The 15,623-nt window shown below is 26.4% G+C and overlaps 1 protein-coding gene and 1 pseudogene across 1 annotated transcript; both read right to left on the reverse strand.

Moving 5' to 3' along the window:
• LOC145961840 (aminopeptidase N-like) overlaps nt 1-15,623 on the reverse strand; it is a 141,754-nt pseudogene that overhangs the window by 17,615 nt on the left and 108,516 nt on the right.
• On the reverse strand, nt 12,098-15,378 carry LOC145961629 (uncharacterized). Its single transcript, XM_083082056.1, has 6 exons — nt 15,155-15,378; nt 14,893-14,971; nt 14,665-14,763; nt 14,389-14,490; nt 13,121-13,231; nt 12,098-12,346 (listed from the first exon to the last, which is right to left on the reverse strand). Exons 1-6 carry the CDS (start codon nt 15,180-15,182, stop codon nt 12,124-12,126), a joined length of 642 nt encoding a protein of 213 aa, XP_082938182.1. The 5' UTR covers nt 15,183-15,378; the 3' UTR covers nt 12,098-12,123.

The raw sequence follows: 15,623 nt of genomic DNA on the forward strand, positions 1-15,623 counted from the left end.
ACATAAACCATAAAATATCTAGTAAAATATTCATTTTTCGATTATCTTACCTTAATACTTTTATGTACAAAATAATGAGAGGAATCAATTGGTATAAAGAAAACACATAATTGTTTCGAAAGAAAATATGTAATTTGCAATTAACAATCACATTTTTTTTTTCGAAACAACTATATGTTTTCTTTACAACAATTGATTCCTCTCATTATTTTGTACATAAAAGTATTAAGGTAAGATAATCGAAAAATGAATATTTTACTAGATATTTTACGGTTTATGTAAAATTAAGAAATTATTTCAAGCCTCATAACTCGGAAAGTACTTAATAAAAACTAACTTAATTATAGTGTTTTGGAAAGCTCTCGAGATGAGCTATAAGAATATGCAATAAAAATGGGGGATTCCATTTGAAAAAAACAACTTCACCTTGAAACAACCCTCAAGGTCGCTGTCAAGGTCAAAGTCAATGTTACCATGAGATGCTCCGTTTGATATCCTATAACTTTCGTATTTGAAGTTTTCCTCCATAACCCTTAGTTTCCAAAATTTTCGGGGGTATCCAGACTTTTTCCTAACACTGTATATATATATATATATATATATATATATATATATATATATATGTATATATGTATATATATAAATTTCAATATTACACAATATTAGAATAATAATTTGTTTTAATTCATTTTAATCAATATAATGTGATTATTGACATTGATATATAACCTAACCATTCGATACATAATTTTACATATTATAGAAACTGCATATTTTAGTGATAATTTGTTAAATGAATCACATATATATGTTTTTAGTTATTCACATATTATAGCGAAAATAGTTTCTAAATAGTACTATGTGTGCGTGTATGTGCATGTTTAAATACATGAAACAACATAAATATAGCTTATATGTATACTTAATATTATATATTTATATTTAATTTTATATATAAAGTGTTTATCAAAATTGAGTAAATATTCAGGATCTAATCAAAGTTTGTTAGTGACTTCTATGAAATATATATATATGAACAAAAAAATTCATATAAACTTCATCACAAATAATTCATACGAAACTCATGTGTCTGGAAATGTTTTCGTTCCGAATTATTATAACTTTTATAACAATTTTTTACATCTGTGTCATCAGCTATATTATAGATTAATTTTATGTTATAAACGCCTCGGTAATAGGCTTCATTAAATATTAATAATGATTTCCTAAAGTTTGGTATTAGTATAAAAATGAAATATTTGCCAAAATTTTGAATTTCAAATAAGCAAGTTCTATGAAAACATAAACATAAATCTTTCAGAATTGTATTATTTAGATTTTGAAAACAATTCAAAACACTACCGGAATATTTGAATTCATCCGACTGTTGATGATACCATGTTGTATAAAACGTGCATTATTGCTGATTTAATTAAATTGATTTTTATTTGCAGTTTACATTCATTTTAATAATAATAATAATAATAATAATAATAAATTGCAAAATTTGTTACTAACAATAAGATCTTAAGTAATATATAATTAGGAATGAAAACTTTTCAGATAGGCACATGTTTATATAAATGTCTTTTCTTAGAAAACATTTTTTAATAAATAGAATGTTGTACCAAGATTGTGTCATCCTGTAATTACTACATATTTAATATTGAACAGTTACTTACCATTGTCCTTCATTTCTTTTATAAAACTTTTTTAGGCCTATATCATCAGTTATATTATAGTTTAATTGTATGATATAATCCCCCTCCAATAGATAATTCGAGAATACATATTCGGTAATGTTCCTCCTATTATCATACCCAGCCGGTTTTACCGGTTCATAAACAATCTTTTTTCCATCAAAAAATTTTATTGGATCATTAATCACTGTTGTATCGATAATACGTTTTATGTCTAAATACAATTGTATTCTTCGAATTGGATGTATTATCTTAATACTAATATTACAGTTGCCGACAAAAGCATCCTCTTTAACATATAATGTAAAAATAATATCATATTGTTTCGCTAATATATCGAATGATTGCCTGTATGTGCCTTCTTCGGATAGTTTAGTTATCTGGTAATCGTATGAAAAGATCGATACGATGATTATTAAACTGCTACATAATAATCGTTTTACAAACATGATACTATTTTCTTAGATATCTGTAAAAACATTCTTATTGGAAAAAACAAACGGACAAATTAAATACAACATTGTCTCTAGTAATAGTTTAATGGAAATAAAACAAACATATAGATGTACTTAATTTTAATTAACGACTTACTCTGTATATTGAGATATATCGCAAAATGTATGCAAATGTATGTCCTCTTATAAGAATTAGCCGCAATAAATCAATGTTTTATCCATTATCATCAGTGTAATAAGAAAAATATATATGCACAGTTATGACTTCTTAATATCTCGAGAAACTTCCAAAGACTAACAACACTTGGGGTACGCGATATTGTAATAAATATGTGTGTCATGTAAACACACAACTTCTGAGGTCGATAACAGACGTTTTGATCGAGAAACGGTATGTAATAGCAAAGCACGGTATCGTTTTTCCCACTCCAAATGCGTGCTACTAGTGGCCGAGCGCCGTAAGAAAGCAGGCCCGTCTATTTCGCGCCGATCTAAAGCAAAAGAGACCACCGTCTCGCGTAGAATACAAAAATATCTATAAATATATATATTTGAATTTTTCTATACTATTTAAAAGTAGTATATTCCTTTACCAAAAATTTAAGAATTTTTATAATTTACAATATACATTCAAATGAAATTTTATAAACTATATTATTACGAGATTGTATCGGTAAATTGTCTTTGAACAAGTTAATGAAAAAACGTAACTTATTCACACTAGAATATAATATTACAGTATCATATATAAGAGAATATAATGAATAACTATTATTTTTTAGATTTTTGTTTATGAGTTCTTTCAAATTTACTTGGTGGATTTATGAATAAAACAACAGGAAATCCCTCAAATCGATCAAATCAATAATCGTGTCTTTCTTATAACGAAGAAGATTTTTAAATTTAAATTGAGAGAGGTTTTTTTATTCACAATATGGAATAAAAATATTATAGAGATAGCGTGCTCCAAGAATTATGCCATATAATTTATTATTAAATTAAAAACATTAATAGAACATTAATAAAACATATTCGTAAAGAATAATTTTTATAGGATTTAAAATATTAACAACATATATTAATATAACGCACTAATTTGTTAATATTTATATACAAGTATATTTAAATATTAATTATATGTACAGTATTTTATAATATTAATTACATATATAATATTTTATTATATACAACGTTCATAATGATTATATATTATATTAAAATTGTAATCTATACTATATTATTATCCGCTATTAAATCACATATATGTATATTGCACATTAACATACATGTATTAATTTATATGTATTAGCAAATAGTAATTAATGCAATACTAATGTACATATTGATATACATTATTAACATAATATAATAAAAAATATATAATTAATATAATAAAAAACTTAAGAGAAGTTAAAATAAATAGACAAATATTAAAATGTAATTTAATATGTATTTATTAGGTATTTAATAAGTAATTTAATAGGTAGGAGTTACAGTGTAAGGAAGGATCCAGCATTCAACTTGTTTTTATAATATTAACAAAATATATTAATCTACGTATTAAAAAATAACTTTCTCTCATTTGCACAATTAATAGTACGATTTAAATATCTCAGATTTGTAGAGCGATAAGAAAATTGGTAATCATGCGTGAAGTATCTTTATAATACAAAACGCATCGAGTATCATTGCAGGACAATTAAAATCCTATCTCCAGTATAATTAAAACCCTAAGAAATTAAAACGCATTTTATTTTACATATTACTTAGGGGCATAACTTTGACAATATGTCAAAATCAAAATCATTAGTGGTGGGGAGCATATACGTATAAAGGTGAATATATTTACCAGAATTTTTTATTAATAAAATTATACCAACAAAAAATTCTAATTAAAAACAATAAATATCATTAACTCCCAATAAATGTAGCGGATATATTACATAACTTTTTAGCACGATTGTGACTGTGACGAAATAAGACTTCCGTGTGTCTACTGTATTATCTCGTCTCCGGGATGATCTTGACCTAGTTACCTAGCTGCAGGAATATATCACGTTATCTGTGCTGAATGCAGGTAATTCATATGCGTGGTAAGCTTCAGTGAAGAAGGAGGTAAGATAATGCAAAGGTACGCGATGTTACACAGTAAAAAATTGTGCGTCCATATGTTAAAATTTTCTTGTGTTACCTCATTTTGATTAATACTTCAATGTAAAATTAACATGCAACTTATATGTTATTATTTTTATAACGTTTTCATGTGTTACATTTATGTCTCCTTTATAACTTAATACTTTGTATATGTCTCTTAGAAATGGAATATTATTTTGAGCATTTTGAACATAATCATTTTAAACAATCAACATGTCTCAAAGTCAGTTTAACATTCTAAGAAAAGTTAAAGTGATTCTTCAAATAATCTTGAACTTTAACAGACAAAAATAATCAAATTTACTAAAGTCAAATGTTTCTATTACAAATAATTTAAGTTAAAATAATTACTATTATGTTAATGTCCTCAACATTTCTTACGAGTTATTGTAACTATTTTTTCATGTAATTTTTAATTAATTTATATGTTATTTCTACATTACACTTAAAGTCACATTAACATAAATAAATGTAAAGTATCTGGTCAATTATTTAACATTTTTAGTTTGTCAATAAGAAACATACGACGAATGAGTTATTTTATCTTAAATTTTAGAGTAGATTTTCTGGGACATGTGAAAAATGTTATAATTAACATTTTATTTTTTACTGTGTATAGATGCCATATCGTATCATAAGACAAAGACTGGGTCAAGTTTAGTGGAACATGGATAAAGTAATACTGGATTCTCACTTTCAAATCCCTGTAGCCTATGGATCGCACATACACTTGCGGGAGCAAACATTTGCGACGCGTGTTGTACACAGCACTTTATATGAAAAAATGCTTTTTTGCTGATTTATATATACGAAATATAAAAACTATGTTAAGCACAATTGCTCGTGCTTAAATAATGACACTTATCAGAACAAATTACATTATTAATTTGCTTCGTATTTTTTCTCTTCACAACAATATTCGAACGGAGAGAATTCCAAAAGAGGAGGAAATTAATAAGATAATTTTGCTTATATAGAAAATATTCATCCTTCATTCGTAATGTAAGGTCTTGTATTTGGAAGAAACTATTAAATACGTTTTACATACGATCATCAAATTCTTCAGAGCTTATCTCTCGAATTTAATAATATGAAGAGTGTTCTTACAGAAGAGTGCTTTCCTCCGTTCTCCATTTTTACATTTTTCACCGTGCGCGTTTGAAGTATCTTTATTCCATCGTTATCTTTAGCAAACAGATGAATTCTTTTTCCTTTCGTCGTGAAAGAAAGAGGCTGAGGTTTATAAATATCACTGCGAAGCAAAAAAAGATATGTATCGATTCGGCCATTGATTATTCAAGTACGTAACGTTCTACATTTTCTTAATTAATCTCTGCCGTGCCGGCAATCTTTTTTTTCATTAACATTCATTAGTTGTCGTCGATATCGCGGGAGATAAAGGTTGCAAATAGTTTCTCCTAAAGTCCCACCGACCTTCACAAGATTATGGATTCATCCTTGGAAGTCCAGTAGGTGGACCGAAGCAAAAAATCGAAAGTTTCTCTGCTAGCGCCGAGATGGGCACGAGATAAATTTTAATATACCGATGAATTTTGTTCTCCTCATATACGTATATCGTATCGATCATGTATCTGATTCCATTTGACACAATAAGCTACTCTACTCGTATTTCTTGGATTTTTGAATTCATACACATGCTATATAATAAAAATAATAAAATAATATAATATAAATTTTTTAAAAATGTGATAAAAATAATAAATATAATAATAAAAAACATAACTCGTGAATGTCTTTCAAAATTATCCAATATGAGCAAAATTCCAACTACGATTTTATATAGTTTGCATTCAAGCAGTACCTATTCTTTTCATGTAAATTTCTTCGTAAAAATAATTACCATACACAAATTATTTAAACAGCATATTTACGCGAAAATTTATTAACGAGAATATCTCTACATATTTCATTATATAATACAATCATCATCAAAACATATAATCTAATATTTTGCAATTATAATTGTAATGTTATCATAGCTCGAACATATTTTTTATCTACAATTACATAGATTTTTATGGTCCTATTTTGACGAAGTGTGGCAACTGAATACTTGACTATATTATGGAACTCACGATATATATATATATATATATATATATATATATATATATATATATATATATATATATATGCGGTAGCTAAGGTAAGAATAGAATTTGAAATTTTGAGTCCTCTTGGGTACAATTACACTCTATTCTATTGCTGTTGCGAACTAATAACAGAAACTCTTGTGAACGACAGTTCCCGTCCCCTGATTATCCTAGCCACCTGTCAGCGATTACTCGTAGATACATAATCCGATCGCCGTTTGTCGATGATAGGCAACGTCGTACAGAACGTATGCACGTGCAAGTTATGATTACACACGATGACCATGTTTATTCGCCGCTGTAACCGGCGTTTGATCATCCGAAGATCTGGAACCGCGATGTATGTGTATTTCATCCGTAATGGCAATATATACAAATTCACGATTGCAAACACGATCTCCGATGCTGCCGAACGCTACGATGCGCAGCATATATCTCGCTGCCTAAAAGCATCACCGAACGCATCACGCAAATTATAGATGTAGAAAGCACATTAAATTTAATCAATGTACATGTGTTGCGATTGAATGTGCCAAATAATTCTCTTCGTATTATAGAGTATCTTTTTAAATGTATTATACAAGGTGAGGTATTTAAAATGTTACAAGCCATTTTTGCATAAAATACGCATTATGACAAAGAATGTTTTAGATAAAAACCATTTCATTTGTAGGAGAAAATAATAAGGATATTAATTTAATCTTGGGTGTAAGTGCTAAAATTTTATAAAGGTCAACTTAATTCTTTTTGTTAATGGAATACATAGTTGTTTAAAAAATATATATATACAATACAAATATATACAATATACAAAAAATAAAATATATATACAATATATATATACTTTGCTTGTTACAAATTTATATTTATTTTAAAAATAACTTTCAAAATTTTTTTTAAATATTTTTTTAAAAAACAATTATATATTTTATTTACTAATTGATTCTTTTATTATTTCTTTTATTATTTTATACATAAAAGTATTAAAGTAAAATAAAATGGAAAAATAAATATTTTATGGTATTTCACAATTTATATAAAATTTAAATAAAATGTCAAAGTAAAATATATAATATTTTTTAAACTTCAATTTCTAGCCATTGTATCTTTATAACTTTTTATGCCAATATTTGTGACGAATCGATTTATATAAAAAAAAATAGAGTAGTTCCATTTAAAAAATCTAGATTGATCTTTATATTTTGGCACTTACACCCCAAACTCAGACTAATATGTATATATTGCTTTTTTTTCTTTTAAATGAAATACCTTTTACTTAAAACAATTTTTGCTATCCAGTGAGAAATGATAGGTTGGAAAGATGGCTATTAGATATTTATAGACGTTTATAAACATATAATAAATGTAATTTTCTGTATTTCTCATAGGTATAATGTGTACTTTCAAGAATGGCTTGTAATATTTTAAATGTCTCACCCTGTATGTAAGATCTTTCTTATAATATCTTTTCAATTTATAATATAATAATATAAAAATATGAATACTTCACATGAACGAATATATTTCAAGTATTATTGCAGATTGTTTAGAATTTCCACATATTTATGCTCTAATAGATCTATTTTTTAAAAAAGAGAAACCCTGATGGATATTCTGTTAAACATAGATATATTATAATTATATTATATAACACATTTCACATTAACTTTATATCGAACGGTAAATGAAATCAAAACAAAGTTTAAAAAATTACGACGGCAAATCTCGATACAGTCGATAACAATCGATGGAAATTAAATCAATTTTGCTTTCAACTACATTATATTCATATATTATACAATCAAATAATTACACATATGTATCGACGCATTTTAAACCCGATTATTGATCTTTCAACCTTCGAACAGTCGAAGAGTAATACCGGACTCTCACTTTCATGTCTCCGCAGCCTATGGATCGCATATACACTGTGGGGGCAAACATTTGCGACACGTTTATGCCTATAAGGCTCTTTATATAAAGAAACGCTTTTTTATACATACAAAATATCAAAAGTATCTTAAACATAATTGCTCGTAATAATGACACTTATTAGAATCAATTACATTACTAATTTGCTCCGCTGTTTTTATCTTCACTCCAATATTCGAACAGACAGAATTCGGAAACAGGAAGAAATTAATAAGATTTTGCTTAGAAAATATCTTTCATGCATCAATATAAGATCTCTTAAAAAAAACTATTAAATATGTTTTATATACGATCATCAAATTCTTCAGAGCTTATCTCTCGAATTTAATAATATGAAGAGTGTCCTTACAAAAGAGTTGTTTCTTCCGTCCTCCATTTTTGCATTTTTCACCACGCGCGTTTAAAGCATCTTTATTCCATCGTTATTTTTAGCAGACAGATAAGTTCATTTTGTTTTTGCCGCGAAAGGAAGAGGATGAGGTTTATAAATATCACTGCGAAGCAAAAAAAGATATGTATCGATTCGGCCATTGATTATTCAAGTACGTAACGTTCTACATTTTCTTAATTAATCTCTGCCGTGCCGGCAATCTTTTTTTTCATTAACATTCATTAGTTGTCGTCGATATCGCGGGAGATAAAGGTTGCAAATAGTTTCTCCTAAAGTCCCACCGACCTTCACAAGATTATGGATTCATCCTTGGAAGTCCAGTAGGTGGACCGAAGCAAAAAATCGAAAGTTTCTCTGCTAGCGCCGAGATGGGCACGAGATAAATTTTAATATACCGATGAATTTTGTTCCCCTTATGTACGTATATCGTATCATACCTGATTCCATTTCACACAATATCCTAATCTACTCGTATTTCTTGGACTTCTAAATTCGTACGCAGAGTATATAATAAAAGTAATAAAAAATATAACTCGTGAATTATGCCTATCAAAATTATCCAATATGGGCGAAATTCCAATTACGATTTTATATAGTTTGCATTCAAGCATACTATTCATTTAAATTTCTTCATAAAAATTATTCCGTTACACAAGTTATATAAATAGCATGTTTAGGCGAAAATTTATTAACAGGAATATCTCTACATATTTCATGATATAATCATCAAAACACAATTTATTTTTTATAGTTATAACGTTACAATATGCGGAGAGAATATAAATCATAGCTCGAATATATTTTATCTACGATTATATAGATTTTTGCGGTCCTGCTTTGATAAAATGTAACAACGATAATTATTTTACTGTCTTATAATGTCATGCTATTCAAACGAATAATTAGTTTTACAATATATCTCTATGTTTCTTATCATAGAACATGGATATACGCTGAGAGAGAATCATCTACTCGTTTGTGTGAAACTTACATAAAAACAATTTAATGGCGCATGTGAAATAATAATTTACGTAGAATCTAAACATAACACATGACAAAAATATAAACAAATAGAGAAAGAAAGAAACAGCTGAAAATAAAATTTTTTTTCAGTTAAAAGAAAAAAAGAATAAATATAAAATATGAGACATGGAATTAAACTTAAATCAAACAGAACTAAAGAAGCACAATATTCCTTAATGAAAAATAAATTAAAATGTGAATTATTTCTATGATGCTTTAGAAAAGAGAAATTTATTAAATAATAATTTGTAATTAACGCCGTTTTTCAAACGAACATACAAAGATTGAACTCGGATTGAAATCGGATAGTATGCAGCGATTCACGAATATACATATTAATCTATATATCAATATAGCAATCTAACAAAAAGCAGTGACTTTTATGTGACATCAAGTGAATTAAATTTGATAATTTCTGTATTGTTATAAATTACAGAAAAAAATGATTCATGATTATAATTTCTTTTTTATTCAAAAATATCGCTATTTGCTCATGTAGGCGCAAAATAATTTGTTTGCATTAGTGCGCGCGTGCGTGTGTAAATATTCGCACGAATGCACGCGAGTGTATATATGTTACATTTCTTTAAATATATGTAAGAAGAAGTATAAAGAAATAGACATGTAGGTGTATAAGAAAATTGTGCCATGTGATTTATTATAAATTAAAGATTATATGAAATTTACAAAGCTCATGAGTTTCAAACAATTAATACTATATATTTAAAATATTAATAATACATATTAAATTTATAAGAACAATTTATCATTCATATATATATATATATATATATATATATATATATATAAAATTGTTATTATAAATGTATATATAAATATTAAAGAATTATAATATGTTTTATAAATTTTTAATTTCAGATATTATTTAAATATTAATATGTATTATTATACCTATATTATACTTATACTACAAGTTTGTCAAGCAAATCGTATAATAAGTTATTCATTTCCATCTAAATATATAAGTGCATATATATTGTTAATTGACATAAATTTTATATTTTTCGATTCTTGCATTACATTTTGCTATATAAAAAGATACCTTCCGCAATTATATTTTACATGATTTTATATATAAAGAACGTTCTGCGTTAGTAAAAAGCTGTGAATTTTTTTTTATAAAGATATTATATAGCTGTACTTATTATATACGTATTTACACACAAATTTGTATTTTTTTATATGCACATTTTATATGCACATATGCACACATGCTTAACACATGTCCATATCATAAAATAAACATACAGAAGTGCATACATTCTATGCATATATTGTAGACATGTAGACATACATTTGGACATTATATGTATAATATAATGCAACAACATTTTAACTGTTTGTGTATTAGACACACAGATAACTAATATATATGTTTCCTACTAATTTTGTATCTCAAAATTGATGATATTTAAATCGTCATTATGAATATCATGCTGTGATTAAAAATGGTAACAATTCTCAAATTTTTCCCTCTCCAACTTCTTATAATTAATAGAGGAGGCCGGGGACAAAAGTAACATTTTTTGTATTATAGGTCACTAATTAATTATCGTTAGATATATAAAAAAAGATTATATGCTAAAAAACTCCATTTATTGTTCTATTATTATACCTATGTTTTAATCTCAAATGATAGATATTTAAAGAGCTACTATAGTTTCTCGCAAGTACGTTGATTGTTACTTTTATACTAGAACAAAAGTAACATAGTATGGGGATAAAAGTACCAGTTCTTATTTTCGAGAAAATAAAATAAATATGACTTTTTTCAATTTAAGGCAACTTTTATTATAATCTTTTATTAAGCAAGATAACTTTTATTATTTTGTATTATGTTATGTTAAAATAAAAAATAAAATAAATATTTATTTTTATTATCTTTGAAAAACTTAAAAGAAATAATCTTTGTTAAGCAAAATAATTATTATTATAATAATTATTATTATTATTATTTTGCTTTCGCACCATCAATGTGAATAATCTATAAATATAAAATATTGGAATTATTAGTGTATATATATAAATGCAATATTATTTAAAATTACATGTATACATATATACATATACCCATATATATATATAATATAAATCCGTAAGACAGATGATATCCAGAAGATATTATGCAGGATTCACACTGCGTCCGATATCCGACGCACGACGTTTGGTATCTAATAAGAAAATTTGATTTCTGGAATCAATCAAAAATCAAATTTTCTTATTGGATTTTGGACGTCGTATATCAAATATCGGACGCTGTGTGAATCCTACATTCTCCTGGACATCTTTTGAATATGTGTGCTTAGGGATATATAATTATTAATTTATAATAATTAAAATAGTTCAATTTTTAATAAATAAAAGGAAAAACATAATTCTTTAATTACCCGATTAGGTTTTAAGTGAAATTGAATTCGCTCAATCTCATTATTCCACGCAACAACCTGTATACGATGACGACTGTTATTGTTGACCATAAATTTTAACAATCTATATTGTTGTGCTTTTCCAACAATCTTGGGACCGTCAATTTCGTCCACATAACCGATAATTTCGCTGTAATATATTTTAAAATATATATTTGTTTGAATTATATGTAACACAGGCCGACATTAATTTTGATCCTTAGACCTCAATAGTCGTTCTCGAAGGATTTTGGCGTGCTAAAACCGAATCCGTTGCCTGAATTACTCTATCACGTCAAGTTTTGGATATATCTATACCTAAAAGTACTAGAAAAGCCCTTTTTCGGATTTTTTTATGTTGAAATAACTATAAAACAGTACGTGTTAGCCTCATTTTCTCAACGAATTCGAATTCTGCAGAATAAATCTATAAAAACAATGTGTTAAACTTTGAAGAGTGATAAAAAAATACTACATTTACCAGAACATACCTAAAAGTGTTAAAAATACCATTTTTCGCACTGGCTATTTTAACACTTTTAGGTGCGGCTTGGTAAATGTAACATTTTTTTATCACTCTTTAAAGTTTAATATATGATTTCTATAAATCTTTTTCAGCAGAACTCGAATCCATTGAGAAAATAAGGCTAACACGTACCGTTTTGTAGTTATTTTAACATAAAAAATTCGAAAAATGGCCTTTTTGGTACTTTTTAGTGTAGATATATCCAAAACCTGACGTGATAGAATTACTATTCGGGCATTGGATTCGGTTTTAGAATGTCAAAATCCTTCGGAAACAACTATTAAGATCTGAGGATCAAAATCGATGTCAACCTATGTTATTAGATAAAAAATAATAAAAAAATAAAAATAATAGATAATTTTATTAAAGAGATATAAAAGATTGAAAATAAAAACTTACACAGTTGAATCTTCTATTTGTATACTTTCTAACATCTCATCACTTGAAAATTGAATTGTTTCAATTATATCATTTTTGTTGAGAATTAAGATGTCTTGAGTTTCAGATGTTCTATATATGTAAATATTAAAAGATTTATTAAAAACATAAATATAAATGTATCATCAACTTATGTTTTATCTTTATATACATATAGATAGAACATAAATTGTGTGTATATATATATATATATATACAGGGTGACCCATTTTAACTTAGGCAGCCAAATAACTCGAAAAATAAGCAAGATAGAGAAAAATGTTTTAGACAAAAGTTGTATGGTTTCGAGGGGGCCATAAGATGGTATCATTGGTTTGACCTTGAAGAGTCATTTGAAGGTCACGTGAAGGTCACTTCAATTTTTTTAAATGGAACATCCTATATATTTTTGTACATTCTTGTAGCTCATCTCGAGAGCTTTCCAAAACACTATAATTAAGTACATTTTCGTTAAGTACTTTTTGAGTTATGAGGCTTGAAATAATTTCTTAATTTTACATAAACCGTAAAATATCTTGTAAAATATTCATTTTTCGATTACCTTACCTTAATAGTTTTATGTACAAAATAATGAGAGGAATCAATTGGTGTAAAGAAAACACATAGTTGTTTCGAAGAAAAAATATGTAATTTGCAATTAACAATTCCATATTTTTTCTTAAAAACAACTGTGTTTTCTTTACACCAATTGATTCCTCTCATTATTTTGTACATAAAAGTATTAAGGTAAGATAATCGAAAAATGAATATTTTACAAGATATTTTACGGTTTATGTAAAATTAAGAAATTATTTCAAGCATCATAACTCAAAAAGTACTTAACGGAAAGGTACTTAATTATAGTGTTTTGGAAAGCTCTCGAAATAAGCTACAAGAATGTACAAAAATATATAGGGTATTCCATTTAAAAAAATTGAAGTGACCTTCACGTGACCTTCAAATGACTCTTCAAGGTCAAACCAATGATACCATCTTATGGCCCCCTCGAAACCATACAACTTTTGTCTAAAACATTTTTCTCTATCTTGCTTATTTTTCGAGTTATTTGGCTGCCTAAGTTAAAATGGGTCACCCTGTATATATATATATATATATATATATATATATATATATATATATATATATATATATATATATATAGATGTGTATATATATATGGGTGTGTGTATAAAAATATTTATAAAAAAATGTAGATAATTTGTATATTGTATAATTAAGTATAAACTTACGTGGGTGATTCTTCTGTGTCTGTTGACATTTCTTCCACTGAAGTAGTTGGAGTTGTTTTACTAACGGTTATTGGAGAATTCTTTTTAATGTCATGGGGCTTACTATAAATTAATAAGATTTAAATTAATATATAAAGCAGAACATAAATTGTGTGTGTGTCTCTTTTTATAAATATTATTTTATAAATAATATTTATAAAAAATGTAGATAATTCTATGTGATATATAAATATATTTACATATATGTATACATTGTATAATTAAATATAAACTTACGTGGGTGACTCCTCTGTGTTTGTCAACATTTTTTTAATTGCAATAGTTGAAGATTTGATGTCAATTTTTGAAGAGTTTGTTTGAATATCTTGGGGTTTACTATAAATTAATGAGATCTAAATTAATACATATAAGTGAGACAAAGGTAGTAAGTAGAAAGAAAGCGAGCGAGAGAGAGAGAATGGGAGAGACAGAATGAGAGAGCGAGAGAATAAGTTAAATACTCACATGGTAATATCTTTAGAGTTTATTAAAATATTGGTTTTTGTAATTTCTTCTTCCAAGGATTTATCGTATATCACTTTAACTGAAATAAAATGCGTTTTGAATTAGTTTTTTAATTTAAAATTAATTGTGTATTAATATATATGTAGTACTTCTGTAATATATATGTAATTATAATAAATATGTAATTTTCATTACAAATTTATTATAATACATATATATTTATTATAATATATACTGTTATAAAATTATATTTTATACATACCTTTCTTATCCGATATTCTCTTAGACATTTTTTAATAAACTTTTATCAAGACCGGAAAATGAATTCAAAAGCTTGACTTTAAATTTATTTATTTTTTGTTACCATAGTTTATATGTTACTATGGCAAATAATAAACTTTATATAAAATAAATTTTTTTATTAGATATTATATGAAGTATGTTACATGTTTAAAGTAACGCGCATTCTGCATAAAGCCGGATCTACATTGGTCGTATCGTAACGTCGCAAGTCGTAAGTCGTAGGCAAATTGACTAATCATGGTTAATTATTTTTGAAATAATCGACTATGGTTGGTCAATTTGTCTACGATTTACGACTTGCGACATTACGATACGACCAATGTAGATCCGGCTTTATATTATACTAAGTAGCTTATTGTGATAATATACGATGTATATATGTACGCGTAATTAATTCTTTATCTGTCTTATTGTTTGTCCAATATTTA

Source organism: Camponotus vicinus, unplaced genomic scaffold (genome assembly GCF_025532165.1).
Source record: "Camponotus vicinus isolate PSW18456_S1 unplaced genomic scaffold, iyCamVici1.0 SCAF_11, whole genome shotgun sequence".
Taxonomy (NCBI): domain Eukaryota; kingdom Metazoa; phylum Arthropoda; class Insecta; order Hymenoptera; family Formicidae; genus Camponotus; species Camponotus vicinus.